The sequence below is a fragment of the Meleagris gallopavo genome, chromosome 6 (assembly GCF_905368555.1).
Source record: "Meleagris gallopavo chromosome 6, MGAL_WU_HG_1.1, whole genome shotgun sequence".
Lineage (NCBI taxonomy): Eukaryota > Metazoa > Chordata > Aves > Galliformes > Phasianidae > Meleagris > Meleagris gallopavo.
The window spans coordinates 29,010,771-29,038,614 of NC_139409.1; the positions used below are offsets into that span (position 1 = coordinate 29,010,771).

The window sequence follows — 27,844 nt, forward strand, 5'->3', positions numbered from 1 at the left end:
TATGCTTAGGCCACTGAAACAAGTGATTTTTTCACATCCTGTTATGGATATATTACTGTTCCAAGAGCTTACAATTATTACTCCCCCTTTTTTTTTTTTCTTTATTTTTAACTAATTAATACATTTTTAACTTCTTTACTACAACAGACACATTCTTAAAAGTAAATTAAAAAAAAAAGAAGAAAAGAACTTTGATGCATTTCTAAAAGGAGTTCAATATTATCCCCAAACTCAGACAAACAGAAATGCATATGGTACACACCAGATTTTAATCTAGTACTTGTTCTTTTTAAAAAGCATTACTGAAGCACTTCCATCAGAGCTTCTCTTCTAGCTAATCAGAGCATTGTGATAACATGATTTAATACACAATTACATTGTTTCTGCTAGAGGTAAATCATTTTCAAATAATGTGTAAAATTCTCTTGAGTATGTATGAGTTCTGAACTAATGATCTGAGTCTTGAGATGTATGAGAATTATAAGTTCTACAGGGAGATGTCTTCTGCTACATGAGGGAAACTTTCATGTTAGTGCTTCTCTTTGACAAAAAACATAGCATTACATGATTAAACAAATTACATTGAAAAGAAAGGGAGAGGCTCTGTAAGTAAAATGATGTTTAGACAAGCACAAAGTATGAAAGTTTCCCTCTTTTCCCCTCTCCTGCTCTAAACAAAAATATCAACCAAACAAAAAAACCTGTCATTGAGCCAAATGATGCAATTGCTTTGCAATGTACTATTTACATGTTCAGAAAGATCTGCCCACACTCTTTCCTTCATTCAACATTTGTCAGAAAGTGCTCTTCAGTTTAGAAGTTCTCTGCTGACGTATTATGTTCTGCAGAGTTGTATGCCCAGAAAACTTATAAAATGAACTTGAATGCAAGTTTTAACTTTCTTGTCTAAATGGTTTACATTTTTTTCAAGAGATAGTAATATCTCAATATTTTTGATTTGTTTCATATAACACCACCCTCGTCCCACCCCACAGAAGTCCCCCATCTTTTTGTTAGAAAAGGCTGGGTCAATGTATATCTATTTGTACATAATAAACAAGACTTTAAATGGCTTTTGCTGTGCCTCAGCTGGTTCATATTAAAATGCAACAATCTGAAATGGTCAGTTCTCCAAACTGGTGACAGATCCTGTCTGTAGGTCAACATGACTCTTATCCTACGTGACTTTTATAAGGAGTGCAAAAAATACATTCTTGGGAATCTCGAGGAGTTCCATAACTTACTGTAAAAGTGAAATTTGTTACATGAGCCTATGGTTTGTGCACATTTAGAGGAACAAGAACATAAACACAGCTGAGGCATGTGTACAACATATGTAGATAGTTACTGCTGGTCACCTCAATGACTGCTAATTTGTGACCTCTCTGTGTCTGCTGCAGGGCTGCCCACCATACCTCACTGGATCAAAGCTCTCCACCCCTGAGTGGGGCCTCGCCGCCATACAAATACACTTTACCAGGATCACAGGATGCCAAGGATGATTTTCCACTCCGTAAAACGGGTGAGTTAGAGTAGTTTATTCAATCCCCTTACCAAGATTTCTTTCACCCTTTATTTTAACCAGGCTGTCCACCAACAAGGCATATATCATAATCCACAAGGCCTGTTCAGGATGTTTCTAAGAGTAAGTTCAAAGATCCTGACTGTATCTTTACAAGGTTGGCTTGACCACATGATATCAAGAGTCATTATTTCCCAGTGCTAACAGCTTGTGCAAGCTTCAGTCTTGATGTCTTTGTTTCTAAACAAACCATAATTTCATGGATCTTTTGTGGTATTGTCTTTATGTCAATATTACTTCTGGGTTTAATAGCTCTCTCTCTCTCTTTTGCATGGTAGATATAGTATCTGCTTCAGATGATATGCTGCCTGTAGGCACATTTTTTTCAGGACACTGTGAAGAGAATTCATGAAGAGAAAAAATTGGATTAATGTTGTATTTTGTGACCTTGGTTGAAAAAGGCTATATGCATTATCTCTATGAATGTGCATACATGCATATGTTTGTGTATGCTTTTTACTCACGAGAATGTCAAATTTACAATAAAATGTTCATTCAAACATTTCAGAATGTTTCAAAGGGTTTAGCAAATCAACGTTTTTTTCTTGACAGCAGGTGAACTGTAGACTTGTCTTTTTCTGCACCATAAAGTTGGAAGGATGATGGTGGAATCCATGTGGCTGTTACCTCAGGTCTTTGGTGCAGTGACCGGTATCCAGGAATGCAGGGAGACACTAGGAGAGGAAAAAAGAAAAAGAAAAGAAAACATTAGGTCTCTTATTGCATGAGTCTGCTGTTGAGTGATATAGTTACATTCAGAGGGAAAGTCTGACCCCCTACTGTGCTAACAGCCTTTGAATGTAATTTAGCCACTGGGAGATTGAAAACTAAGTGCAAAACTGGTACTGACTTGAAAAGAAGTGGCATTTGGAAGCACTATACGTTCTGAAAGAAAATCCAGTCTGCATCTAATACTTTAGAGTAGATTCTCTAAGCACGTATTATGTCCCCAAATATTTTTGAAAGAATGAAAAGCAAAATGTTGATTTATTCTGTCTGAATTATTCAAAGTGATCATTGAAAAATATGGTGGCAATATAACAAGATTCTATGAAATCTTGCTCAGACTGTTCAGTTGCAATAAACTCCTACGTGGTTCTCTTCTTAATTCCACTGTACAACATACATTTCCCGTGCCAATAGGCTATACATTTTCATTTTTTAAACAAAAAAATACATTCTACATCTTCTAAATGCTATGAATTTATCTAAGTTTCTGAAAGCAAATTTTAATTTTTCTTCCATGTTTATGTATCTTAAATGTTATGATTGATATTTATGATGTGTCAGACTGTTGATCTGTAAAACAAAACATTTTCAAACGCTGTAATAGTAAAGTTCTCGTGCAGCTGCTAATACTTTTATATCTCTGTGGGGGTTTCAAAATATTCCTTAATTCAATTCCCATTGTCTGCATAAGAGGACTATAATATAATTAAATCCAGATGTTTTCTATATGTTATTCCAAATATTTGGGCATACAATGCATCAGTTACAAAACTGGACAAAGGACATGATGTCTCTGAAAAGATATCTGCAGAAAATATAGACAAATACTAATATAATCATTAACATAACTGCTTTTATGAAATTTACATACTGATTCTGATAAGCATATAAAAATGAAGTGTAAAGCACGTTGTGTGTTAACAAGGGAGCATATTCAATAGCTCTCTATTCTACATCCATGAAAATATCAACTGTTAAATATCCTGTTTACACATTCAGTCTCTCCCTGTCCTGGATTTGTAATTCCAGCCTTCAGCTACATCTCCACAAAGGTTCCAATGATTGCTCATCAGGTTGAGAGTAAAAGCAACAGGAACCAGACTGACACAAGTCAAATGACCCTAAACTTATCTGAGTGGCAATAGGGCCATCCTCCAGGCAGAGGGGACATTGTGGAGCCTGTGTCATCCTCATGGGACCTTACTAGACAAAGATGTCCCACGAACATTCATGTCTATGGGCAAGCTATAAGCCTGCAGAAGTCTGACCTTTGCCATGAGGGGTGAACCTCTTTTCCTTTCCTTAGGGCTATGAAAGCTTATTGCCACTGGCTCCTGGTAAACTTTCTGTGCTGCTGAACCTGCATGAAGTCAGCAATTCATATGAAAGTGAACCTTACATTCCTTTCAGCCTCCAGAAGGGAATACCTTTTATAGGCTTTAATCGCAGTTTTGGTTTGCTTCTCAATTTTATTTTCCGTAAGCATAATATGGAATACAGAGGTATCTTTCATTTCAACGTTAATATAATGCTCGTTAAAGACAATTCTGGTTGAATAGGTTACTCTAAGATCAGATTTAATGTGAAGCAAAACAGTATGATTCTCTCATGATGTCCTGATATGTTCTTTCCTACCAGGGAACTCTGAGTGTTACACAGGCATTGCAAGTCCTGAGACCTTCTTGCTTACTTTCTCTGTAATCTATATAGCCCAGTCCTGATGTATCAACTCCTTGTTAATCTTTTAAAAATGAATGTGGATGGGCTATGTATAAGGAGAAAATATTCTGTCCAATTTTATTCTTCTGACATTTGGCTACATAGGTAACTAGGGTGGTGCTTAACAGCTGTGCTGTCTGTATGCTTACAGTGAGGTACCAGACTTAGTGTATCAGTGCACTGGCTGTAATTATTCAGTACCTCTCAGGCATGTGGTTTATTCCTTCCCTTACAAGATGCAGCAGAACTTGCTAGCAGTAGGCTTTGCGCAGTTTAGCTGTATGGAGGATTGGGACTGTCCTAGGGGCTAGAGGCCAGGATATGCAGCTCTTTGCACAGCTGCATTCAGATGCTGTGTGTTGACAGACTTTCAAAAAGAGCAGAGCAAGGGGAGCTATTCCTTCACTGGGCAGATAAATATACCATAAGGAGAAGTTATACATCTGTAGCTGAGAATAGAATTTGGCCGAAATAGAGTAAGAGCAAATTTTAAAAATGCCCAAGATTTCACCATGGATACCTGTTGTAATGTGTGAGCTTTCTGCAAAACACCCAAAAGTCTTGAGCAGCACATGGCTCATTAACTTCCAATGATACTAATGTGTCTAAATTGCCCAGAGAGGTTTGAAAATTCCTCCCCATTACTGAACGCTTTTGAAATTCATACTGACTGCTCTAAGAGCTCTGATGGGAGCTGTGCACTTTTTAAAACACGATCATTTAATATGGAGAACTTTTGATTGCTGATTTCCATAATTCAGTGGTCTATCTATCTGGGAAAATATTATCTGTTTGAAGAGATTGCTGTAAGGCTGACAAAAGTGTAGCAAGTCACATGAGTTTGATAGGCTGGAGGTTCTCGAGGAAAGCTTTTCTTTTTCTTTTTTTTTTCCACTTTGTTAAAATGAATACAGAAATTCTGGCAACTGCCCATAACGTTTGCATTTTCTTCACTCTGTAGCATTTCATTTTCTGTGTGTGGTGTTGCTGCAGAGCTCTCTAAACAAAGATATGTGCTTTTCAAAAATATTCCTAGTGGTGTAATTTCTGCATTTTGCCCCATGCTTTCAGTTTTGTTGGAAGAAATTCCTGGGATTATCAGCATATCAAGTATAAGTTTTCTCTCATGAATTTAGCACAGTCATTGCAGAATGGGAATGTCAATCAATATTAGTATTTCTTTTGGTTTTATGCCAGTTGAATCTTTCTTTGTTCATGGACTTTAAAGCTTACAGTTTGCATTTTGCTTAGATATATGAGTATCACTCACAGTAGCACTATTTAAGAAGATGTTTGTGACTTGCTTACCAAAAACTTGAAGTATGCTCAATGGAAATGTAACATGGTTGTTTTTTCTTAAATAGCAGATAGTACAAAGTTTTAGTTTGGAAGGGGAAATTGTGTAATTTCACATAGGAAAAAAAGAGGAGATGAAGGATAGTTTAATGTTGTGATGAAAGAAAGGAAGAAGGCTGTACTGCACAGTCATGAAAATAACTTTGTAAAAATGACATTATGCTAACCTGGTTAGGCAGTAAAATAACAGCATAGCTCTTGTGTAATTAGAGTGAAAGATTCCTGAATAAGAACTCAGTAGATGCAATTTTTTAAAAAAATTAATTTGAACATTTCCTTACCATCATTCTTTCTGCACTTAGTGACTCAGTAATTTGCTGGAGTGGTTGAAACTGAGAAGAAAAACATTTTGTGTGTGAAAGTTTTTTTCCCCTTCCCTTTCATGTCACCAAATTCCATTTCTGTTTGCATTTTCTAGGAAAACATTTTCCTGTGAAGTAATAGTATATGAAAAAGCTGGATTTCTTTTGGTCTTCAGTGAAAAAAAGAAAAGCTTAGAGAATCACAAACCCTCAATTATTGTGACTGCCAAAATGAAGAAGTCAGTCTCATTAGAGAGTCATTATTTTTCTCTCTTTTTATGAGCAAGCACAACGAATGGGAGAGGCACTTTGCTTATTGAAGCAGGGAAAGAAGGCAAATTTGATTTTTTTTTTTTCTGATTTTACCCTGTTTTTCAGAGATGCTAAACATTCCTGCCTCCCAGAGTCCTTGGTTTCCTTAGTTAATGAACAGTCTTGGTAAATTCAGACTAGGTGATTTGACTGAAGAAAGTCACCAGCACTTACCACAGAGCAGGAAAATAGAAACACGTATCCTCCTTTCCAGCCCTTCTTTTATGACTTCTGTTCCCATAGTCATCAGACTTCTGTAGCCTTCCTAAGTTCATTATCAGTACATTGAGAGGGCATAAGAGTAAATCTGAAGAAACCTGTTGCTAACAGCTTTTTTCAGATACAGTGTCTGGAAACCACCAGCTCTCAGGAAATGTGATACCACTGTAACCACCATGCCATGCTATAGCTATCCCAAGTCTGACTGCATTCTATAACTTCCTACAGTGTGCGCAGGAAGCAGTGTCGTGTCACTCTAACTCCAGCTACATGGAAAATATTCTGAGGCACATTAAGACCAACTAAAAATGAATGACACTGTCAGAGAGTAAAGAGCTTGCATCGGTATGCTTTAGTATGCATGCTGAGGTTTGCACTGGGATTTAACAAGAGTCATCACTACAATGATTACCAAAAAGGCCATCACCATCTTTCCATCAACACTTGATTGTTCTTCCTGTATGCTTTCTTTAACACTTATTTTTAATCACAGGAAGCCAAGGTGTTGTCCATGGGTGAGTAATCTTACTCAATGATGACCTAGATAAAGATTTTTTATTGTATTTTTGTTTCAGCCCAAATTTCACTACTTGTATGTATATCACCTTCTGTCCTGCCAATAATCACTCTGTTGTGCTAAAAGCTGAATCTTCTTGATGGCTTGACTAATTATAGTCTTACTCTAAATGCTATCTTGATTTTCCTTTTGCTGCCCTTTGATTAGCCAAAATTGAATTTCAAAGTTCTCTTTTATGTATATACCTAAAGATTTTGTAATACAAACTGTGTATGTTTTCAGAAACACTTTATAAATCAGTATTGACAAGTAGTTTGCATCATTTTTTATAAGTAAGTTATCAGATACTAGCCACTATTTTTTACTTTTGAACCTAAAGAAACTTAAATAAAAAACAATCCTAAAATCTGGAGGATTCTAAGAGCAAAATGTCTATTGAAATTTAAGTGAAATGATTGTTATGCTATTTGAAAAAGTCTCTTCCTTTTTGGATAAACAAGTTACAAAATATTGTGTATAAAATCTGAAATTCTTTGAACTCAATAGCAAACTTCATTTAGATTTGAATGAGTGATTTTTTCTTCTACTGTGTCTAGGGCAGGGACAATTGAAAATTTTCAGAAAAGTAAACAAGTCTAAAAGATGGGAAAAAGAGAGAAACAGAGAGAACTGGTATCATATCATCCAAAGTAGAATATGTTGGTCAGTAAAGATTGCACTTCTCCAAACTCCTGCAAAATGCACTTTCACTGAAAAATCTCTTCAAACCCACAGTTCTAATTAAAGGTTTTAGTTGCCAAATAACATGTTCTAGCTAAAGCCAAATAAGTATTACAGAGCCATTCATGAAGATCGGCATAAGCTTTGTACTTTGCTTTTGATTTTCTCATGGGAAAGTAATATAAATGAGAGTGATACCTCCCTGTTGGCTTTAACTGTTAGAAATGCAAAGCATGCTGAAATTGTACATAATTCTCTTCCAAAGGAAAGGAAATAGCATTTCAATGGTTTTCCTCGGTGTCTTGTTGAGTTATGGTGGTGCACAATTATTCCTGTTAAATTACTCTACCAGATGGAAGGTTACATTGTATATTTAGCTAATTAAGTTGTTGGAGACTGGAATTATATCCCAGAGCATAAAGAACCTATCTAAAAGTAAACTTGTTTTAATTTGGTTTTGTTGTTAAGATACAATATCAATTTCTAATTAAGATTTTAAACAAGTGGGGGTTTTTTTGAGACATCCTTTCAAAAAGTCAGCCTTGCCTGCAAAACTCAGACAAACAGGCTTTTAAGCTCCAGACAACTTTAGGGCCAAATTTAGCTTCACTTGCCTTTGTACCTAGCTGTGCCTTTCTACACTTGAGTTCAATGTTGCCCAGAGTTCTCATCTGTTAGGGAAATAAGATTTGGTTTGCGTTTTGGTGCTCCTGTTTTCTTGGCATCCAGTATCGTTGTAGCAGAATCTCTCTGCTGAAATTCTGTTTTGCTTTTGAACAACCCCAAGTAGTATGCTTCACCAAACCAGACCTGCCCCACTCTCATCTACTAATATCTACAAATATCTACTCCTCTCAAAACCGAGGAGAAAGAAATCACGCTTAATCATGAATTTTTGAAGACTGAAAATATACTTTGTTGTGCTAACTACCATCAATGAGTTATCACTGCTGGATATTTTTGTAGATTAAAACCTACGGGATTAATCAGTCTATTAACCAATTCCTTTTTTCTATAAGGCTTGAGGAATAACCTTATAGTGAACAATCTGGGAGGAGTGACTGACACACCAGGAAGCTGTGCTGCCATTCAGCAAGACGTGGACTAACTGGAGAGTTTGGCAGAGGGGTCCTTATGAGTCAACAAGCACAGATGCAAAGGGGGAAGTAACTGCATGCATCAGTACAGGTTAGGGGATGACCTGCTGGAAAGGAGCTCAGAAGAGGAGGACCTGGGTATCTTGGTGGACAACAGGTTGACTGTGAGCTAGCAGTGTGCCTTTGTGGCCAAGAAGGCCAGGATTCCATTAAAAATAGCGTGGACAGTAGGTTGAGGGAGGTGATCCCTTCTACTCTCACCTTGGGAGGCCACATCTGTAGTACTCTATCCAGATCAAGAAAGGGAATTTCTAGAGAGAGTCCAGCAGAGGGCCACAGCTGATGAGGGGCCTGAAGCATCTCCCTTCTGAGGAAAGAATTGCCCTGGAATTGTTCAGCTTGGAGGACGGAAGACTGAGGGGGATCTTAGCAGTGCTTACAGTTTTCTAAAGGTAGGAATCAAGTGGATGGTGCAAAGCTCTTTTCATCAGTGTCCAGTAACAGAACAAGTGGCAGTGGGCACAAACTAGAGCACAGGAAGTACCATATAAACATGAAGAAAACTTTGTTTACGTTGAGAGTGACAGAGCACTGGAACAAGCTGCCCAGAGAAATTGGGGAATTTTCTTCTCTGGAAATATTCAGAACGTATCTGGACACTTTCCTTTGCAACCCAATGTAGGGAACGCACTTTAGCAGATTGGTTGAATTTGGTCATCTGACAGTTCTTTCCAACCCCAAAGATTCTAGGATTCTGTAATTTTCTAATTTAATTATTCTTAAAAATTAAATAATGTATCTAGGGGTTATGTTGTGGTCCTGAAAAATCTGACACTTATTCATTAGAGAAAGTAACTTTTCTTTGGGAAGAAGTTAGTGATTCAATGGATGTTGAAGGAGGATTTAGGGTGAAGAGGGAGATTTGCTATATTTACAGAAAGTATACTATTGTATTCTCATTACATCTTTGCAACTAGAACAGACTGGTGTGTATGGTCTGAAGTAGAGGCATGAATAATCAGTAGGACTATTGGCATGAAACCAATAGGACTACTGGTCATGCACAACTAAATTTGTTTTTTGCCATTCAAATGAGGGATGCCTTCTGTCAAATGACCTGCTTCACCTTCTTTTTTTTCTAAACCTCCTGAGAATTAAGATACAGTTTGGCTCCCATAATTACTATTAAAGTGCAAAAAAAATTACAGACTTTGAAGACAGAAAGCAAAGATGAGAGTTAAAATTAAATTATCATTTTTCTATTAGTCTGTGTGTCAAGACACCACAATATTACTTATCTTTTAATGCCTTATTTATTATTGCAAAAGGACTATTGTTTCATATGGGAGAAGATTAAGATGGACTTGACATGGAAATAATATGCTGCAGTTTCATTCTACTTGAAACGTAATGAAGACTCAGGAGATCTCATTGAAACAATTATATAGCCCAAATTGATGCAAATGAACGGAGATAGTGCTTCTCTGCTAAGAAAAGAAATTATTAAGAATTGTATTAAGTCCTCACTTCTTTTGCCTCACAGGATATAAGCAGAACAGTTCTCAACAGGAAATCTCTCTTATTGGTCAGCCTTTCATGAACAATGTAAAGATCTCTAGTTCTGGCTAAATGGACACAGCACTAAGTTATTCCTACTCATAACTCAGTAAGGCATTCCTAGAAAAATAATACTTGTTTGCTTGGACAATCAGAAATTTTATATTTCCATACAGTCTGCAATGAATAATGAGGAAAAGTTAAATATTCAAAATGGCTTCAGGGAATATTTCATTTTTGAACCTTCTTTAGGAAATCAATGAAAAATTGCTAATCTTGTTAAATTGGCTTCCTTAGCCTGAAGAGAGCTAAAGAGATCCTCTCTAATCTAATTAGCTGTTTTACCATGTGTTTCACTAAACCTGTTTTTTTATTTGGGGAATGGATATTTTCCTTAGTCTGAACAAATAAAGTGTTCTACCTTTTACAGAAGTAAAATAAAGCAAAGGACTAAAGGGTTTCACATATGAGCAACATTCCCCTTAAAGCAAATGGTTGTACAGGAAACAGTTTCTGTATAGACTGAAAACACATTAGGTGATGCAAGCCAGAAAAACAGTGTCTCCATCCTATACCTCTGTATCTGGTACTCCCTCCTGGTTGGGACCACCCAGTGGTCAGGTCCATGTAGTTCTTGGAAGAACTTTAGAGCAGATGTGTAAATGACTTTTTAATCTCATGAATCTAATTTAATACTCTTTCAGAAATATATATATATTTTTTTAAAAAAAAATGACCAGAATTTAAAAGTCAACGAGCCTAGAGAGTTATATTATGTTCTGGTATCTTCCAGCCTGTCAGTTAGTGGAGAGAATGTTCCTTGTATTTATTGTTTAGTATTGTCTTGCACTGGAACGTGGCTCTCTACAGCAAAAATTAGTCATGTATAAAACCAAAAAGTCTCTACTTGTCTTGCCCAGCTCTAATATATTCAGTGCTGGGGAGGTGGCTGCATACAGGAAGCCAGACCAGAAGTCCAAATTTCCACGCAGAGCAGAGAAAATTTATGTGTCTACTAGAACTGTGTGTAGCAGAGGAATGACTGGGAGACCATCAAGTCCCCTCCCAGAAGGACAAACTCATTCACAAAGCAGCTGGGGAAGCTGGAAGCAGCTTTGGTCCCTGACCTCTGTTCTTTGCATTTCTAGCTTTCCACCCGCATTCATATTTTGATGAGGAAGCCCAGACTATCTCCCCATTTATCCTTTCTGGTGGCATTAGGAATATACTGCCTGCCTCACTGATTGGGAAACTGGGAAAATTCTCCCTAACACCTTGCTCTCAGGCTAAGATCTTGGAAACTTATATATGCCTCTTCTGATTGCTTTCATCAGAAACAGCAGTAGTGAGGGGGGATTTGATGTTTTCTTTGATCTCCAGGTCCTGGCATGGCATGGACACACAGGCTACTTTCTTAAGTGTATTGCCATGGTGAAGGGAAGCCCACAGCATAGACAAGGAAACTTGTGCTATGCAATGAACCCACAAAATGAACATATTTTCACAATATGTTTTCTTCCATTCTGCTCCTGCTTCAAGGAAAGTCACCACATACACCTCGATTTATATCACAATCTACATTCAGTGTCTTCTAAGAAATTCTCATTTGTCATAGTACTAGAAATAAACTTGACAAATGTTAAGCCACGAGCATGCAAGCAATAATACTATCATGCTAACCAGTGTCATCTCATCATTTTCTTTTGTAACTCCAAAGGTCTATACCCATACATATTCCATTTGTCCTGTAATTTACACTTCGAGCATTCTCAGGTACAGTCTTGTGATGGTTGTGTCTTGGAAAGCACATAAAGCTTGTCTGTGCATGAATCTTTACTAGAATAATACAAAAAATAACAACCTCAGTGGGGAAAAAAAAAAAGGACAGATACAGAAATAGAGAATAGCAGTGAAGAGATAGAATTACTTCATAATCATGAAGTCTTTGTTTCGTAATTTTTTCTATTGGCTTAAATACTTTAGAGAAGTATGTGTTATTGTTTCAAAATGATCTTAGTGATAACAGTTGGAGCCTGAGCATCAGGGAATGATTTATATTTCTCAAGTAAAATGTGAATTTTGCTGCTGATTCTGCTGTTATAGGAATCTTTGGAGCCAAATTTAGTATCATTTACCTCAGCTGCCCCACAGCTTTTTTAAGCCAGCCTACCAGCCAAGAAAAGGAAATGCTTTCACTTTAGAGCCTTTGGAAGCCTGGACAAAAGCTCACTTTCTGTTCTTCAGGTTTCCTATATATGGCTTTCTACTGGAGATGAGGACCTGCTCACTATGCACTCTCTCCCATCCCCCATTTCCTGCCTGGGTTCATTAAATGCTGATTTGGTGTTGGCACACACTTTTCTGTTACAAAAGTAGTACTGTGTTCCTGGAACCATCAGAAAGTAGTGCATTATTATCTTTCACATTCCCTTCATATAAATGTCCTCTCTCCATGCATAGAATGGATTTTTATCCCTTCTTCTTAAATATCTGTGTGTTTAATAAAAAGAAACAGATTGAAGCAAAGCTCTGTCAAAAAAGAAAACCTCAGCTCATTTGGGAGCAACTTTGCCCCAGGCTGTATTCTTTAATGCTAGTATCTGCAAATTGCTAGTATTAAGTAAAGTGGAGTATGTGATGTAATGACTTCATGAATCATTTTCATATCTCTAATGCTTGTGTTTCAATGTCATGTTACTCAGGAGAGAATACTTTCCTTTCCCCTGAACAATGATAGTTGTTGTAATGAAATTAGTATATATCCATATAGAAGTCTCTGTATTTTCTTTTTTAACAGTGCAGTTAGTTACTTCTTTCTCAGTAGATGAAGCTACCATAAAAGATGAGAAAAATCACAAGATGCTATCTTTTGTCTTCACCTAAGAAGAATTATCAACATCTTCTGTTCTGTTGAGATAACTGTAAGTTCTAACAGGGAGTTAGGTAACTGATTCTTGGATTGCTTCTAAGATCTTCTGTTGTTGTCCCCTTACAGTCATTTAAAGAGTAACAGCAAGCACTAAAAAGAGGCATTAAGGCAATAGTGCTGACACTCTGAATAAGCCATATTACTGTAGCACTCATTATTCCAAATTAGTCTGCAAAGTTGCATAAACAAAGTCATACTCAGGTTCATCTTTCTTAAAATCCATTTCAGTGAATCAGTCAAATGGATGCCAACTGATTCCCATCAAAATAAATAATGTGGACTTTTATGACCTTTGAAGAAAATCACTATGTGTTTTCTTTCCTATGAAAGAATATGTTTTCCTATTTTCCGTGTGGGAATAGATTATTGCTTGTCCCAAAGTGCTAAATTGTGTAGAAGCACAAGGATTTGCAGACTGAAGAGGCTCAACTAATAATGACCAATCCAGCCAATATCAGATGTACACTGGCTTTAGGTGAGTAGACAAATCTATCATCCTACTGCCATGAAAAAGTGCAGCCTGTTTTCGTCATCTGCCATGACCCAGCCGCGTGCTCCTTTTCTCTCATTTCATGCACTCTGGCTACTTGGTCAGATGCTTCAGCTCCCTGCAGTTGTAGAAATCTAACACAGCAAACCTCACTGCATTCAGCACCTTCAGCAGTTTAGAGCAGTCCTATTACCTCACGAAGATGAGATATAGGACATATCCTTTATCAGGTAGAATTATTTGAGTACTGGACCTTAGTGGGATGCTTGGTGTGCAGAAAGGTAGACATGTCCATTAACGGCTGCATTAAGTCATAGACTTCGTGAAGGATTTTTCAATGATTTTGTGATATTAATGGATGAAAAAAGAAGGTTAATTCTTAAGAGTTTGTACCTGCCTGAGGAAGCTGTTCTGCAGCAAGCTGGTGAGTAAAGTTTAAGCCTCAGGAGTTATTTGGCACTGGCTCCCCAAGTGGCACTCCTGTTCCACACTGACAGTGATTTTCAGTGTTGAGCATAGTCAGATTTGCTACTGGATTAATTTTACTAAGCAAAAATTTGAATAGTGTGCAGTAGAAATACTTGTGGGATGGCTAATACAAAACAGTTATTTAAAGCAATGTCCCTCTGAAGACCAGTTCTAAGAACTATGAGTTGAAGTATCAAATCAAATACTCATCTAAAGCATAAGGCAAAATGATTACTCCAATTCTTCAGCATTCACAACTAAGGCTACTCAAGCGCCATGCAAATATTCAAGTTACAAATTAAAAAAATTGTTTTAAAAAAATTTATTTTTCACTTTGTTCACTTCTTTGCATTCCAGAACTTAAAGGATTAGAATCATTCAAAGGTATTCTCATATAAGCTTTGGGCCAGTAAATGAAAATTAAGCATATATGTGTGTATTTATAATTTTAATCTACAGCTGTATCCTTGAAGCTTAAAATACTTATTTTTGCCTTTTTGACTATCAGAGGAGTGTTGACCATTGTAGGTTTGTTACTATTGCCTTCATGTAGGAGTGCACTGAAGAACATAAGATTGCTGTAGCGATCCAGACCTCTTGAAGCCAGAATAATTGTGCTTCAGCTTCAATGGAGCATGTTGGTGGATGAAAAACTTAACAGGAGCCAGCAGTGTGCAGCTTGGAAAGCAAATGGTATCCTGGGCTCCATCAGAAGACAGGTGGCCAGCAGAGAGAGGGAAGTGATTGTCCCTCTCTACTCTGTCCCCCTGAGGCCCCATCTGAGTACTGTGTACAGATGTGGTGCCCCCAGTACAAGAAAGACAGGGAGCTGTTGGAGAAGGAGAAGGGCCACAAAGATCAGAGGGACCTCCCCTAAGAAGACAGGCTGAGGCAGCTGGGCTTGTTCAGTTTGGAGAAGAGGTTGTGGGGTGACGTCATTGCAGCCTTCCAGCACCTAAAGAGAGCCTACAAACAGGAGGGGAGCCAACTCTTTACAAGAGTAGATAATGGCAGGACAAGGGGAAATGGTTTTAAGTTGAAGGAGGGAAGATTTAAGTTGGATGTCAGGGGGAAGTTCTTTACCAAGGCTGCCCAGAGAGGCTGTGGATGCCCCATCCCTGGAGGCGTTCAAGGCCAGGTTGAATTGGGCCCTGGGCAGCCTGGTCTAGTATTAGATATGGAGGCTGCTGGTCTTGTCTGTGGCAGGGGGATTGGAGCTTGATGATCCTTGAGGTCCCTTCCAACCCTGGCCATTCTATGATTCTATGATGGTGGTGGCATCTACACCACTCAGCCACTGACAGGTATATAAAAAAAAACACTTTCCAGTTATGCACTTAGTCCTCTGGAACAGACCTTCCCAAACTGGTTAAATTTATTTAGTGCACTGAGATACGAATTCTTACTGCCAGCCATCGAGTCCTAGCTAGTACCACCTTAGAGATCTGTCATGGCAGACATTCAAGAAAGCAGTCATGGAAGCCAACAGTTCTCGAACATTTGCATTGTCTTTTGTTGGGAGGCTTACTTTATGATTTAGAAGCCAACATTCCTCATGCTTTTTCCCTTTAAAATTGATGGTTTCCACTTAAAAATGATACTTCATCTTTTGTACAATGACTGTCTTCTCAGCTAGCTCATAAATTCAGACATCGACAACAAATTCTGCTTTCTCTGTTTCTGTGATTGATTCACATGCAGAATTATGATGGGAATATGGCAAAAAATAGAAAGACAATCACTGTGAGCATGAAGCATTCATGTGGAAGTAAATGTTATGGTAATAAATGTTGCAGAGAATTTGTATCATGATAGTCTGTTTTGAGTATGGAAATATTTTCTGAATTCAACGAGTATGGAGCAGTATAAATGGAAATAACTGTAAGTGCAGTCTGAGTCAGCACCTTTTCTTCTGAATGTCCTCGTACTCAAGTGATCTCTGTGGTGACAGTGTGTAGTATAATCTTATCCTATTACTGTATTTTCATACCAAGAGGTACCTTAGCAAACAACTCATGTCTGTCAGTAGAACCATTTGTCTTAATTATGATAGTAACAGGTAAAACTGAAAATTCTTTTTAATATTTTTTATCATTGAAGATTTCCAGTATTTTGTTAGCTCATATGTTTTTGAAATGTACTCAAGACATAGGATGCTTAAAGGGGAGCTTTGCAAGGGTGTCAGACTATGTGGTGAAGGGAGAAAGGGTACAGCTGGTCACAGCAGCACTCAGGCAGAGGTGCAGTTCCTTTGCTCTCACATGAGCATTTCTAACATCACTGTTCCTTGGGAGCAAGTGGGACAACAAGAAACAAATATGTGATATTATTTGCTGGGCAAGTTTGGAATTAGAAGAATAAGATTGAGTTCCTTCACTAAACTGACAAATGGAAAAATGCTGAACTGAATGAAACATTCATTTATTATTTTTTCCTGCTAACTCGTGCTCGTTTGGAGCTTTGTTTAGGTCTGTATGCAGGAGGGAGAATTGATCCCAGTTTCCAGCTTTCTGTTTTGAGATATTGCTTAGCCAACCTTCAGTTCCAGAAGGAGAAATAAAAACAAATTCTGTTCCACAGTTATCTTTCACTAGCTCTTAGTAGTCTGCTTGATAGAGGGTTTACTTATAAGAACAGATAAATGAGTTAATGCAGCATCAAGGTAAAATATCACAGAATAAAAAACAGTGTAGAGCTTCATCTCTGACCTTAGCATGAAAAGATTGTGTCCAAATGGAAAACAAAGGTGGAACTTGCCCAAGGTGCATTAAACATAATCCTAGGTTTTCTGGGAATCAATCCTGCATCTTCATTTTCAGAGCATATATTTTTCTGTGTAAACGTTTCTAGGACACTGTAATAAATCTAGTTGTTTGGTGTGTTACTGAAAAAACATTGAAGATCTGGGCCTAAAATTGCTGACCAAGAAATGTTCTGCCAGCAAGTCTTGTCAGAAGTTATATTTCTAAGAGAAATCAAAAGGCACCAGTGGAGGCTATTTTCTATTTCTGTCATCAGACCGTAATCCAGTTATAAGGTTCCAGGTTCCAAGCTGTATTTCCATCCAAGTATTCACCTTCAAGAGAGATAAAAATGATGTAGAATGCAAGTTTCATTCATCTATTATTAATACCAATATTAATGGTAATTAATGGGTAACTTTAGATTTGAAATGGGATGAGAAAAAACATAGTGGTTAGTTCCTTAGGGAGAAAAAGAATTTAACTCAGTGAGTTACAACTAAAATTCATTTCTAACTCTTGTATATCCACTGAAATGTTTTGCTCTAATAGCTTAGTATCTGCCCCATGAATAAAAGACTATATAAGGAAATAGAAATGTTTAGAGGCAGAGAAAAGAACAAACCAACATTAACTTTATAAATTATATGTTAAATATATACTTTGCAATTTTAAAAACTGTATTTCACTTTAATGTTAAGGAAATAGCATAAAAATACTGTTTTTTCCTCTCTGCTATTTACTGCTAGAGTTAAGACAGGTGGGGAACAGGGTCATTCTCATTAATACAAGTTCATTTTGAAGTTTTTACTTTGGAAGAGAATTGGAGGAAGGTGAAATGGAGGTGAAGTTGAAAGTAGTAACAGTATTGGCATTCAAAACTTTTCAGTGCCCTTCCTCTCATTCCTAGTCTGTAGTCTACGATCGAATTGTATGAGGAAAAGCAGAATGAATGGTGATGATGGGCAGTAAAATCACTGCTTCTGAGCCCTACTTGGATCAGATGAGGTCCTGTAGGGAATGCCAGTGATATCTGGGCAAAGCAATAATTTGTCTTAAAAACATTTGTTTTATTCTTTTCATTTCCAGCTTCAGAGCCCAATTTGAAGGTACGCTCAAGGTTAAAACAAAAGGTAACGGAGAGGAGAAGCAGTCCTTTACTGAGGAGAAAGGATGGAAATGTTATCAGCTCGTTCAAGAAGCGACTCTTTGAGGTGACAGGTAATGGAGAATGAAGAAATTCTGTCTTCACTGCAACTACTTGTCATTGTAGAGTTGTAACTTCTGTCATGTATATTATTTTGTTGAATTACACCACAGCTCCCAAACAGTTTGAAATCCTCATTTCAGTGGATTGAAATCCTCATTTCAGGACCAGAATGTTGCCCTATCCATTGATCTGAAAGAAAAGAACATTTACAGCATTCAATATTTCTTGCTTTGACTTTACATTTGTATTGAGTACTTTGTTGCTTATTTAATATTACATATGTTTGTACAGTGAATTGTTAAACTGTCATACTTGTCTGAATTTATTTGGAATATCAGAATTATGTCACAACAAGATGGAAGTATAAAACAAATGAATGAATTCATTTTGGTGTTCTCATCAATGCAATTCTCATGACAACTTTTCACAACTTATCAGGTGTAAAACCGAGACACATATTTGAATGTATCAAAGTAACTAAATAAGGTGATTTCTCTATAAATTCCTTGTCAGATTTTTTTTTACAACTGATTTATTATTTCTATTTGCTGAAACAAAGGAAGAAAGCTGAAAATAAGGAGAAGGGAAGGGAAGGGAAGGGAAGGGAAGGGAAGGGAAGGGAAGGGAAGGGAAGGGAAGGGAAGGGAAGGGAAGGGAAGGGAAGGGGAAAAGGGGAAAGAGGAGAGAGGAAAGAGGAGAGAGGAAAGAGGAAAGAGGAAAGAGGAAAGGGAAGGAAAGGGGAAAAGGGGAAAAAGGGAAAAGGGAAAAGGGGAAAGGGAAGGAAAGGAAGTGTATCTGGATCTGGCAATAATTCTGAGCCTTACAGATCACCACTTTAATTATTAATATCTGTTAATATTGGACATTTTGCAGCTTTCATAACTGAAGCTTCCCTAATCAAACTTTCAGCTGAAACCTTTCTTTTTTTTTGCCTTTATTTGAAAATCTCTGTTAACTGAAAATGCTTACTTATATAAAAGTGCTATTATAGTTATTCAAAAACAGAAAAAAAAAATATTGGTTTTGTAGTGCTCGTTGAAAACTTGTGAGAAAATAATGCAGGATTACCTGCACCAGCTATTATAGCTGGCCATTGATTCACTTCAATAAATTGAAATCAGCTCTAACAGAAAACAACAGTGCATCCAAGATACTGCCAGGAAATCTCCTCTTACCATTGGTCACAGTGAGGACGTATTTTTGGAAATGAACTGAGAAAGAGGGAAGTGACCTTAGCGTATTTACTACCACATTTAGATACTTATTATTTCAACTTCTTGGAGATTTGCATTTGAAATTTATCCCATGAAACAGCCTTGTCTCTGCTAATGCCACACTCTCTCATCTTTAACCTTGTTAGTTGTTACCGTGTGCAGAACTTTCATTTATCTCAGTAAAGAATTATAATAATACAACACACAGCCCTTTCTGTTAAACAGAACTAAGGACATTTTAAATGAATGTAACATACAGACTTTAAAATGCTATTTTAAGATATTTGTATACTGCCAATATTCTTTTATATCTGTACTAGAGATGCAGTGAAAATGGTGTATAGTCATGTCATGGTACTTACATGTGTACAGATTTGACTGCCACAGGCATGTCCAGCACTATTTCTGTAGTCAGAGAATGGCAGTAGGCCTCATGAATTGATGACACATTATTGTGACCTTTGTAAGCCTTCTATCTTTGTCATTTTGATCTTTTAAAGAGGCAGGATTCTATACAATTATAAAGAAAAGACTATCTTTTCTTTTTACTTTTTACAAGTCATATCTCTACCTGATACTAATTATTGTACCATTTTTGTGAAAGTAAATAATTTAAATCTGCTTCACTCCTTGTGAAGCAGAGATCAGAAGGGAAAAGAACAAGAATATATTTCCTCATTAGCACTGTAAAAGGAAAAACAAAAGAAATTGAGAGTGGAATAGAAATCTTCAATGTAAGTAAGTAACTCATTCATAACCAGTAGATACTTTTCAACAGCCAAAAATCCCACCCTCTGCCGTACAGTATATACAATTAATTGAAGTTCTATGTTGTCCTTCTGGTGCAAACCATGAATTCATCTATGATTCTTCTATTTTTTAGAATCCTCAGTCAGTAGCAGCTCCCCTGGATCAGGTCCCAGTTCCCCAAGCAATGGTCCGACCAGCAGTATAACAGAAAGTGAAAACTCGGTTTTGCCATCTAGCATTCAAGCTGAGGTAAGACTCTTTCTCTTCCTTGGGTAGATAGTTGCTCACGCTTCTAGACTGGAAAGATTTGAAACTTCACTTTGAATAATATACCTACAAGCAGAATTATTGCAGCAGTTGTAATTATTGGGGATATCAGGACACTGCATGCTGACAGCAGAGTATGTTATGAATGAGATACACATTCTACAAAGGAGGCCAGCATATAAAGAGATTCTGGTTACAAAAACAGCAGTGGTGCTACCACAGCAGTTGGAGGAAGCTGTGGAAGAAACTTGAAAGCATCTATGTTGAAGGACATTTGGAAATAAACTGGGGAGGAAGGGCACAAAGAACTAATGAGACAAAAAAGTTTAACATCGAATGAACAGTCACAGTGATGTCACAGTGTCACTACAGCCCTCTTACCAGATGATACAGAAAAGCAAAGCTTTACCTATATTTCAGGATCTCAGATTGCTGTGGGTGGGAGGAAATAGGGATCTGGCTTACCTTTCAGGATAATTTGAAGAAGTGCACAATGCTGAACACTAATGAGGAATTTCTGCAAGCAAAACAGCGACTTCATCATCGGTGACTAACATGTAGGAAATGAGGCATTCCCAGGTTTAGATGCTGTCGGAGTAAATTTATTTGAGTACAGTGTCAGAGTTAGGTGACTAAGTCCTTTTTCACATCTGCCTTATAATTCAGTGCACCTCAGTTTCCTTATCTGCGTACTTAGTGCTACCAATATAACCAATGTGTGAGGGGCTTTTGATTCTTGTATTGTTTAGCTAAATTGTACATGAAAGGAATCTTAACTGCTCATTATTCTGTTTCATTCAAACGTGCCTATAATGACAGGAACGCAGATGGTAAATCAGTTTTGATAAACTTCATTTACCACAGATATCATGCATAAATCATGCTTTTCATGGTAATTTTGTAAAGGTACAAAAAATCAATGCAACTAAAAAGATTGAAATTCAGAAATATTCTGTATCCAGTGCCTATATCTATAGCAATTTTTACTTTCGTGGCAAAATTTTCTAATAATTGTTTATACTGTTTATGTTAGAAAAAAAAAATTGCGTAAGAAAACGTGATTTAACAGAGTTTTAGCTAAGGGAGCTATTTCTCTAGGTCAGTGGCAGGACATTCACCTCAAAAAAACCTGGAATGGGCAGTTCAACCTCCAGCAGTGACTTTTCCCCATAATGAATTAATTGTGTGTGTGAACTATGATCCAGAGGGCAGGTGGGTGACCTCTGCACACTGATTAGTAGCCTTTCTCTGGCCCGTAACCAAAAAGAAAAAAAAAAATTGCATTGATGGCTAACATGTGGTCTTGCCTCATAGCTCCTCTGTATGTGATTGCAAAAAAAAAAATTTAATGATGCAGAGCAAGATCCATCATTTGGATTAGATCAGATCCTAATTCAGTTGTATTAAATGATACATTTTTAGGAAATTTGTCATATATGGATGTTAGTGCTGTATTGAACAGGAAGTCATATTCAGTTGGATTTTGTCTTGACTTGGGGATACTACAAAATTCAAAGGGAATAACGATTCAGTGTGTGTTACTTTGCATATTTTAGTTTCTGGGCATTTGCCCACAGCATTGAGCCAACATCAGAAAAGCATTCAGTCCGGTCAGACTGGCATTCTGTCTAGGGAGATTTGGAAAGGCTACAGCAAACTTTATTTTCTGTTAGTAGAACGTATCAGTCACAATTATTATGCCAGATATCCACTGTTTTAGTTCCGTACAATCCAAAATTTTCAAATGAGACTAAAAAGTTCCTTTTAAATTTAATTTCTGTATGCTGGAGTCAGTCACTTAGCTTGCTGGATGTGGGCTAAGAAGCTGAAACTACTGACTTCCATTTCTGGGTACAGTCAGAGATTTCATTACTCTCTGGTTACTTTACTGTTAATACTGTGGTCCTGAGGGCTCAAACATTTTTCCATAAATCTCAACTTCAGTGCATTTTGATTTCAGTGGGATTTTCTTTGGTAGTTAAACAGCAACCAAATTGCTACATATCTCTTTGCTAGTTTAGCACTAGCTGCCAACTCTCAAAGGCTATCTATCTAATCAATTTTTCATCAGATACACAAAGTACTGAAGTTTCTAATAACAGGCTAAGCATTCCAAAATCACCCAAAGTATCACTTGTTTTGCTGTAATCCTGAATGACTCACATTGCTGTTGTTTCATAATAATCAGTCTGACATTTGCAGTAAGTGTTGTGCTCGTATCTGAGTGGGTGGATAGCTGTGGTTTTCGTGGCAGCAAATAAAACTTTTTACTGAGGAAAACCAGGTTGCTATGACGAAGCCATTTACCAGTAAAGCATGAGTCAATACCATAAATGATTACACTCCAGCACATAGACAAAATTAGAGCATTATCAGTAATGAAACAAATTTTTAAAGTAGTTTTGCCATACCCATTTGAGTAATTAGACTTCTGTGTGGTTTACCTTCTGGAGTACAGGCTGTTGGGCAGACATTTATATCTTTTTGAATGTACAAAGGTGCACTGCATATGATGCATGAGTGCAGATAATATTTTACTATCACAGTTTCCCTAATAGTACTTTCAGTAACATTAGTTAAAACATCGGTTTCATTATGTGTTAAACTCAAGATCTTAATTGCACATTATAAATAAAGTGCTTTTTTTTATTAGGCCCAGGTTTCTCCAGTAGCATCAAGGTTCACCGCAGTAGCTGTTTGTCTTTTGTAGTGTGTCATATGCTTTCAGGTCACCTGCTGTGCTTGTGCTAAATCTTACTTGCATGAGAGGTGCAGGCAGGACTGATCCCTGCACAGCATGTCCCTTGAGTTCAGAGAGACAGTATGCCATAGTAATGTGAACTAATTCATTTTAAGGATGTGCAGCCTGGTCAAAAGCCAATTAAGGTAATGGGGAGTTTCTACTTGATGTCATTGGAGTTCTGGTCATTTTATTTCTCTTTCATTTGCTATTTGGAGAGCAAAATTGCCTAGAATATCACCTTACACAGGAGACATAAATGACATGTATGGCAGATATACACATATTTGAGCTTATAAACAAGACTGAGACTGAGTTTTTACATGGTTTTAAAGTAAAAGAGAGAAGAATTTCTTTAATCAGAAGGGGGTAAGGCACACAGGCTGCCCAGAGAAGTTGTGCGTGTCCTCTCCCTGGAGGCACTCAAGGCCAGATTGGATGTGGCCCTGGGCAAACTGATCTTGTGAGTGGCAACCCTTCTGCCAGCAGAAGATTGGAACTGTATGATCTTTAAGGCCCCTTCCATCCCAAGCCATTCTGTGATTCTATGATTATATCTCCACAAATTTCAAGTATTTAAAGCCAAACCATTTCCTCTTCCCCTTCTAATGTATAAATGTGCATATAAAGTAGGTGTTCCCACTTCTCAGCAGGCCCTGGTAATAAAACAGAGCACAATAAATAAATGTAGGTGATAACTTATTAACTAATCTTGGTGATAACTATTCACTGTTACATTTAGTTATTGTACTTCTATTTCGAGAAAGAAGGTAACTGTGTTGGAAGGCTATTTTAGGCACATCAGGAAACAGAATCCATAGACTCAGTGAGTAAGTATATGGAGCAATAAAGTAGTTGCTCTTCGGCATAATTTAGGTTTCAGCCCAACCCATTAAGGACCACGACTTATCGATTGTGCTGCCTCCTTTAACAGTCATGCGTGATCTTAATGAGAGAATACATTTTGCTGTTATAAACCCTGTCATGGTTACATTTGTTACTTCAAATCATAGGAAGTAATAGCGACATTCTGAAAACCAAAAAGGAAACACATTTTTGCAGTGGCTCTGTATAAATACTGCAGTGGATGAATAGAAATTTGACGTTAGAGTTGCTATGGCATCCATTTGCAGTCAAATCTTCATAGTCTTCCTCAGTTCTATCTCCATAGTCTTGATTTATTTGGCTTTAATCATGGTCAAAGGTGGATCTTATCAAGGCAAGACACTGTTAGCTAAGAATTAATGTAACGTACAAGTGAAGCTTCTTTGTTTCTTATGCTATCTGTTGACATTCCCTAGGTACCAAAAGAAAATTACAGAGATAGACTTTTCTGTTTTTGTCTCAGTGATAGGTCATATCTCCAAACAAACTGTATGAGGAAGGTTATGTTTTGCAATAACATCCTGTGTTTTTGTGCTTAACCGCTTTTCATTGATGGTCTGTAGTTGCATTGTATTAGCACAAAGTATTTTACAGAGTTAATTGATATTCCAGGTTTGTCCAGGGGAAAATCTACAGCTCCCCACAACATGCTTGACAAGTTATTATATTTACTTTAGTCAAAGCCCGAGTGTGCAGTATCCCTCTTGGAGGTGGTCTATTATTGGAGTCCCATATGCTTTTTGTTTGGGAAGAAAGCAGTCACTGTGTCATACTGTTACACGGGGTATTCTTTTTCAAGGATGTTGTTCCCTTGGGGACCATATCATGCCAGAGTTCCTAAGTCTAATAAGACCTTTGTAGGCCTCATTGTGTTAAAGTTCTTGGAGGGAAGCAAGAGTTAAAGAGAAAACGTAAGTCAAGCAACTATACTAGACCACATGTTGAAAAACATGACTGTTAAAGCAGAAACACAAGGGCATTAAAAATATTCCTATTGCAGTAATGTAATTTTTTATATTTCTTCCCAATGAATCAAAATGGAAAGATGGAGGGTGATCTTTGGAGTATGCCTGATTTTACTTGACATTAACTATATCAGCAATTCCATTTCCCTAGAAATTATATCACAAGGGTTTGAAACAAGTGTTAAAGATTTTTAATTTAAAGGAATTAGGAAAGTTGTGAGGGGGTATTCTACCATCAGAGAATGATGGGATGCTATTCTTTGTGTGCATGCAGAGATAGATAAGGTATACATATATTTTTAAGGGCTAATGTGTGTGAAAGTGTGCCTTTCTTTCTACTCAAAATTCCCATGTCAATGGAAATTAATAATGTGCTTGAAACGTCTTCTATCACAATATGGATAAATAAATGCATAGACCAGGTAGGAGCCATTTTTCATATTTTACATCAAACATTTTATTAACTATGGTAGAGGTCTAACACATCCATATTCATGACACTTTTGATTTGGCTAGATGTAATCCATAATTCATTGGCTAAAATCCCAATGATCTCTTAAGTAGTAAAAGTGCAGTTGATGAGAGAAGAGATGGGCTAGGAATCCTCAAGCATTTGGGTTTGAGTAGAAATTTGACTTATTAGCCAATGCATAAGCTTAGGTGTATTTCCGGTGTTTTCTTAAGAAAGAAAATATCAGTACTTTCTTTACAAGGACAGTACCTATTATCTGCAACCCTGTTGTGATACAAGTCAATCCACGGCACATAACTGGCTTTAAATATAGCTGCATAATAGGCATAAAGTTGCCAAGATTAAAAAAATGCTTGGAGGTTGTATGTATATTGTTTTTCCTCTTTATTCCAGCATCTGGTTTCACAGCAACGCCTTTTGATACAGGATGAATCAGTGAACTTGTTGAGTCTGTACACGTCCCCTTCTTTGCCCAACATTACCTTGGGACTTCCAGCTGTACAATCTCAAATCAGCGTAAGTGATCAATCTTAAGCCTTTCTACTTTTTCTCATACCTTTTTTTCCTCCTACTTTTTGCCCCCTCCCCCCCCCTCAACCTTTTCGTCCTACTTTTTCTCTGAGAAAACCTACTTTCTGCCTTTTCTCTTTTTTTAGCATTATGGAGCATAAGCAAACCAGAGTAGGTGCCAGACCTTTCTTTGCACTGGGCAGCATCTAAAATTTTAAGGGAACAACTTGAAAGCAATTCTTAATCTGAAATAAGAGCTGATGTGAAGTTTAGCTAAGTATGGGCCATATGTATTGCAGTTATATCTGTAAGTATGATAACAAACTTCAGATATGATAAAAAGTTCTTGAAGGAGACCATTTAGTATAAAAGTTCAAATTGTATAATCCCTCCTACCTGGTAAAGCACAGCACCTGTAACATTCTATAGTAGATGCCAGTGGAAATCTAAGGTGGGCTGAAGCATAGCAGAGGAAGAATCCAGCATTCCTGCAGCTAAGTTTGTTTTTCTTTGAGGGTTTAATCATATTAAATTTGTAATTGTAAACAACATTTAATGATTAGTACATTCATATGTCCTTTGTTCAATCTGCAGCAATCAAATCTATTTAGAGCTAAGTGTTAAATTAGGGTGTGAAATGTATGAGAAAAAAGATACAACATGTATTGAAATCATGTTGATGGATGTTAAAGAATCTTTAGATTAGCCAAATTTACAGGAATCTAGAAGTAAAATCTGAGGCTCAGTAAAAGAACTTCTAATTTTTATGCTGGTCAAAACTTAGCCTCCTTGATTTCCTGCAAAAGTCATCATAATATCATGTTAGTTCTATACACCACTGCATATATTTTGAATATTTTGAAAGTTTTAGTAATTCATATTCTACAGAAAATGAATTGGTAACTTCTATAAAAATTCTAGATTTCCAGTATGTAAAAAAATATATGTATCTAAACAGTCTACTATGGTTTGTAATAAGTACTGCACAATTCCAGTGCTAAATGTAGTTTCAGGTTAAAGTTTCTTGCCATTTAATGGCTTTTTTTAGTACCCTTAACCAATAGCATATTGCTGCAGTGCAGCATTTAAAATGAGACATACAACTTTGAAAGGAAAATTGTGTAGGCTTTAAATCATTTCTCTAGAAGTCTTTCATGAGATATTTATAAGCAAATGATTGTTTTTAAGGGATGGAAAATTTGAATTCATCATGAAAAGTAGTGGTTACTTTTCCAGATCATATTGTCAAAAATTTCATAACTATTTCACAAACAATAAAATAAAATAAAATAAAATCTAACTTCAAAGTAATTTTAGAACATTAAAAAAGGAAATGAAAATATATTTAATTTTCTCATTCAAGTGATGTGAGCTTTTTGATGTAGTCAGCTGGCTCCAAATATTACCTTTGGCATTTGAAAAAACAAAAGGGTTGATTTATGCAAATATTGTCTTTTTCTCTTAGCAGAAGAAGTAGTTGCAAACTGGATGTAAAGTTCACTTTGGTGTTTATTCTTCAGGGAAAGGTGATGGCAGAGTATAAAGTAAGCATAAAGTAAGCCCCAAAAAGTTAGTTGCTTAGTTTCTTAGTTGCTGTTTCTTGCAGTGCTTGTTCCTCCTCCCTTTTCATCTCACAGTCAAAGTGCAAGAGAAAGATTTTAACTTTTTCTTCTGTATTCAGAAAGTATATATAAGACCATCTAATCAAGTGGAGATAACAATGGCCAAGACAGTGAAAAGCAGTTACCAGTGTCATTGTGTCTTGACAGGCTTCATCGTCATTCAAAGAAAAGCAGAAGGGAGAGACCCAGACACTCAGACCAGGAGTGACCTTGGCTGGACAATATGGGGGGAATATTCCCCCATCTTCAACTCATCCTCATGTTGCTTTGGAGGGAAAACCAAATAGCAGCCACCAGGCTCTCTTGCAACATCTGTTACTGAAAGAACAGATGAGACAACAGAAACTTCTTGTAACTGGTAATGATCAAAGTTTCAACACAATAATCATTTTAGATGTTTTTAACGATATTTCTATTCTAGATGTTATAAAAGAGGAAGGGTGGGAGGAAAAAAAAGGATAGCATGTTTGT

General features: G+C 36.9%; 1 protein-coding gene across 2 annotated transcripts in view; it reads left to right on the forward strand.

Moving 5' to 3' along the window:
• HDAC9 (histone deacetylase 9) overlaps positions 1-27,844 on the forward strand; it is a 465,688-nt gene that overhangs the window by 252,013 nt on the left and 185,831 nt on the right. For both annotated transcript variants that reach the window (XM_019616457.3, XM_031553921.2), the window contains 5 exons: positions 1,401-1,522; positions 17,828-17,959; positions 20,046-20,161; positions 25,635-25,757; positions 27,521-27,731. In XM_019616457.3, the coding sequence (XP_019472002.2) occupies positions 1,401-1,522; positions 17,828-17,959; positions 20,046-20,161; positions 25,635-25,757; positions 27,521-27,731 (704 nt within the window). The remainder of the gene's footprint in view (positions 1-1,400; positions 1,523-17,827; positions 17,960-20,045; positions 20,162-25,634; positions 25,758-27,520; positions 27,732-27,844) is intronic.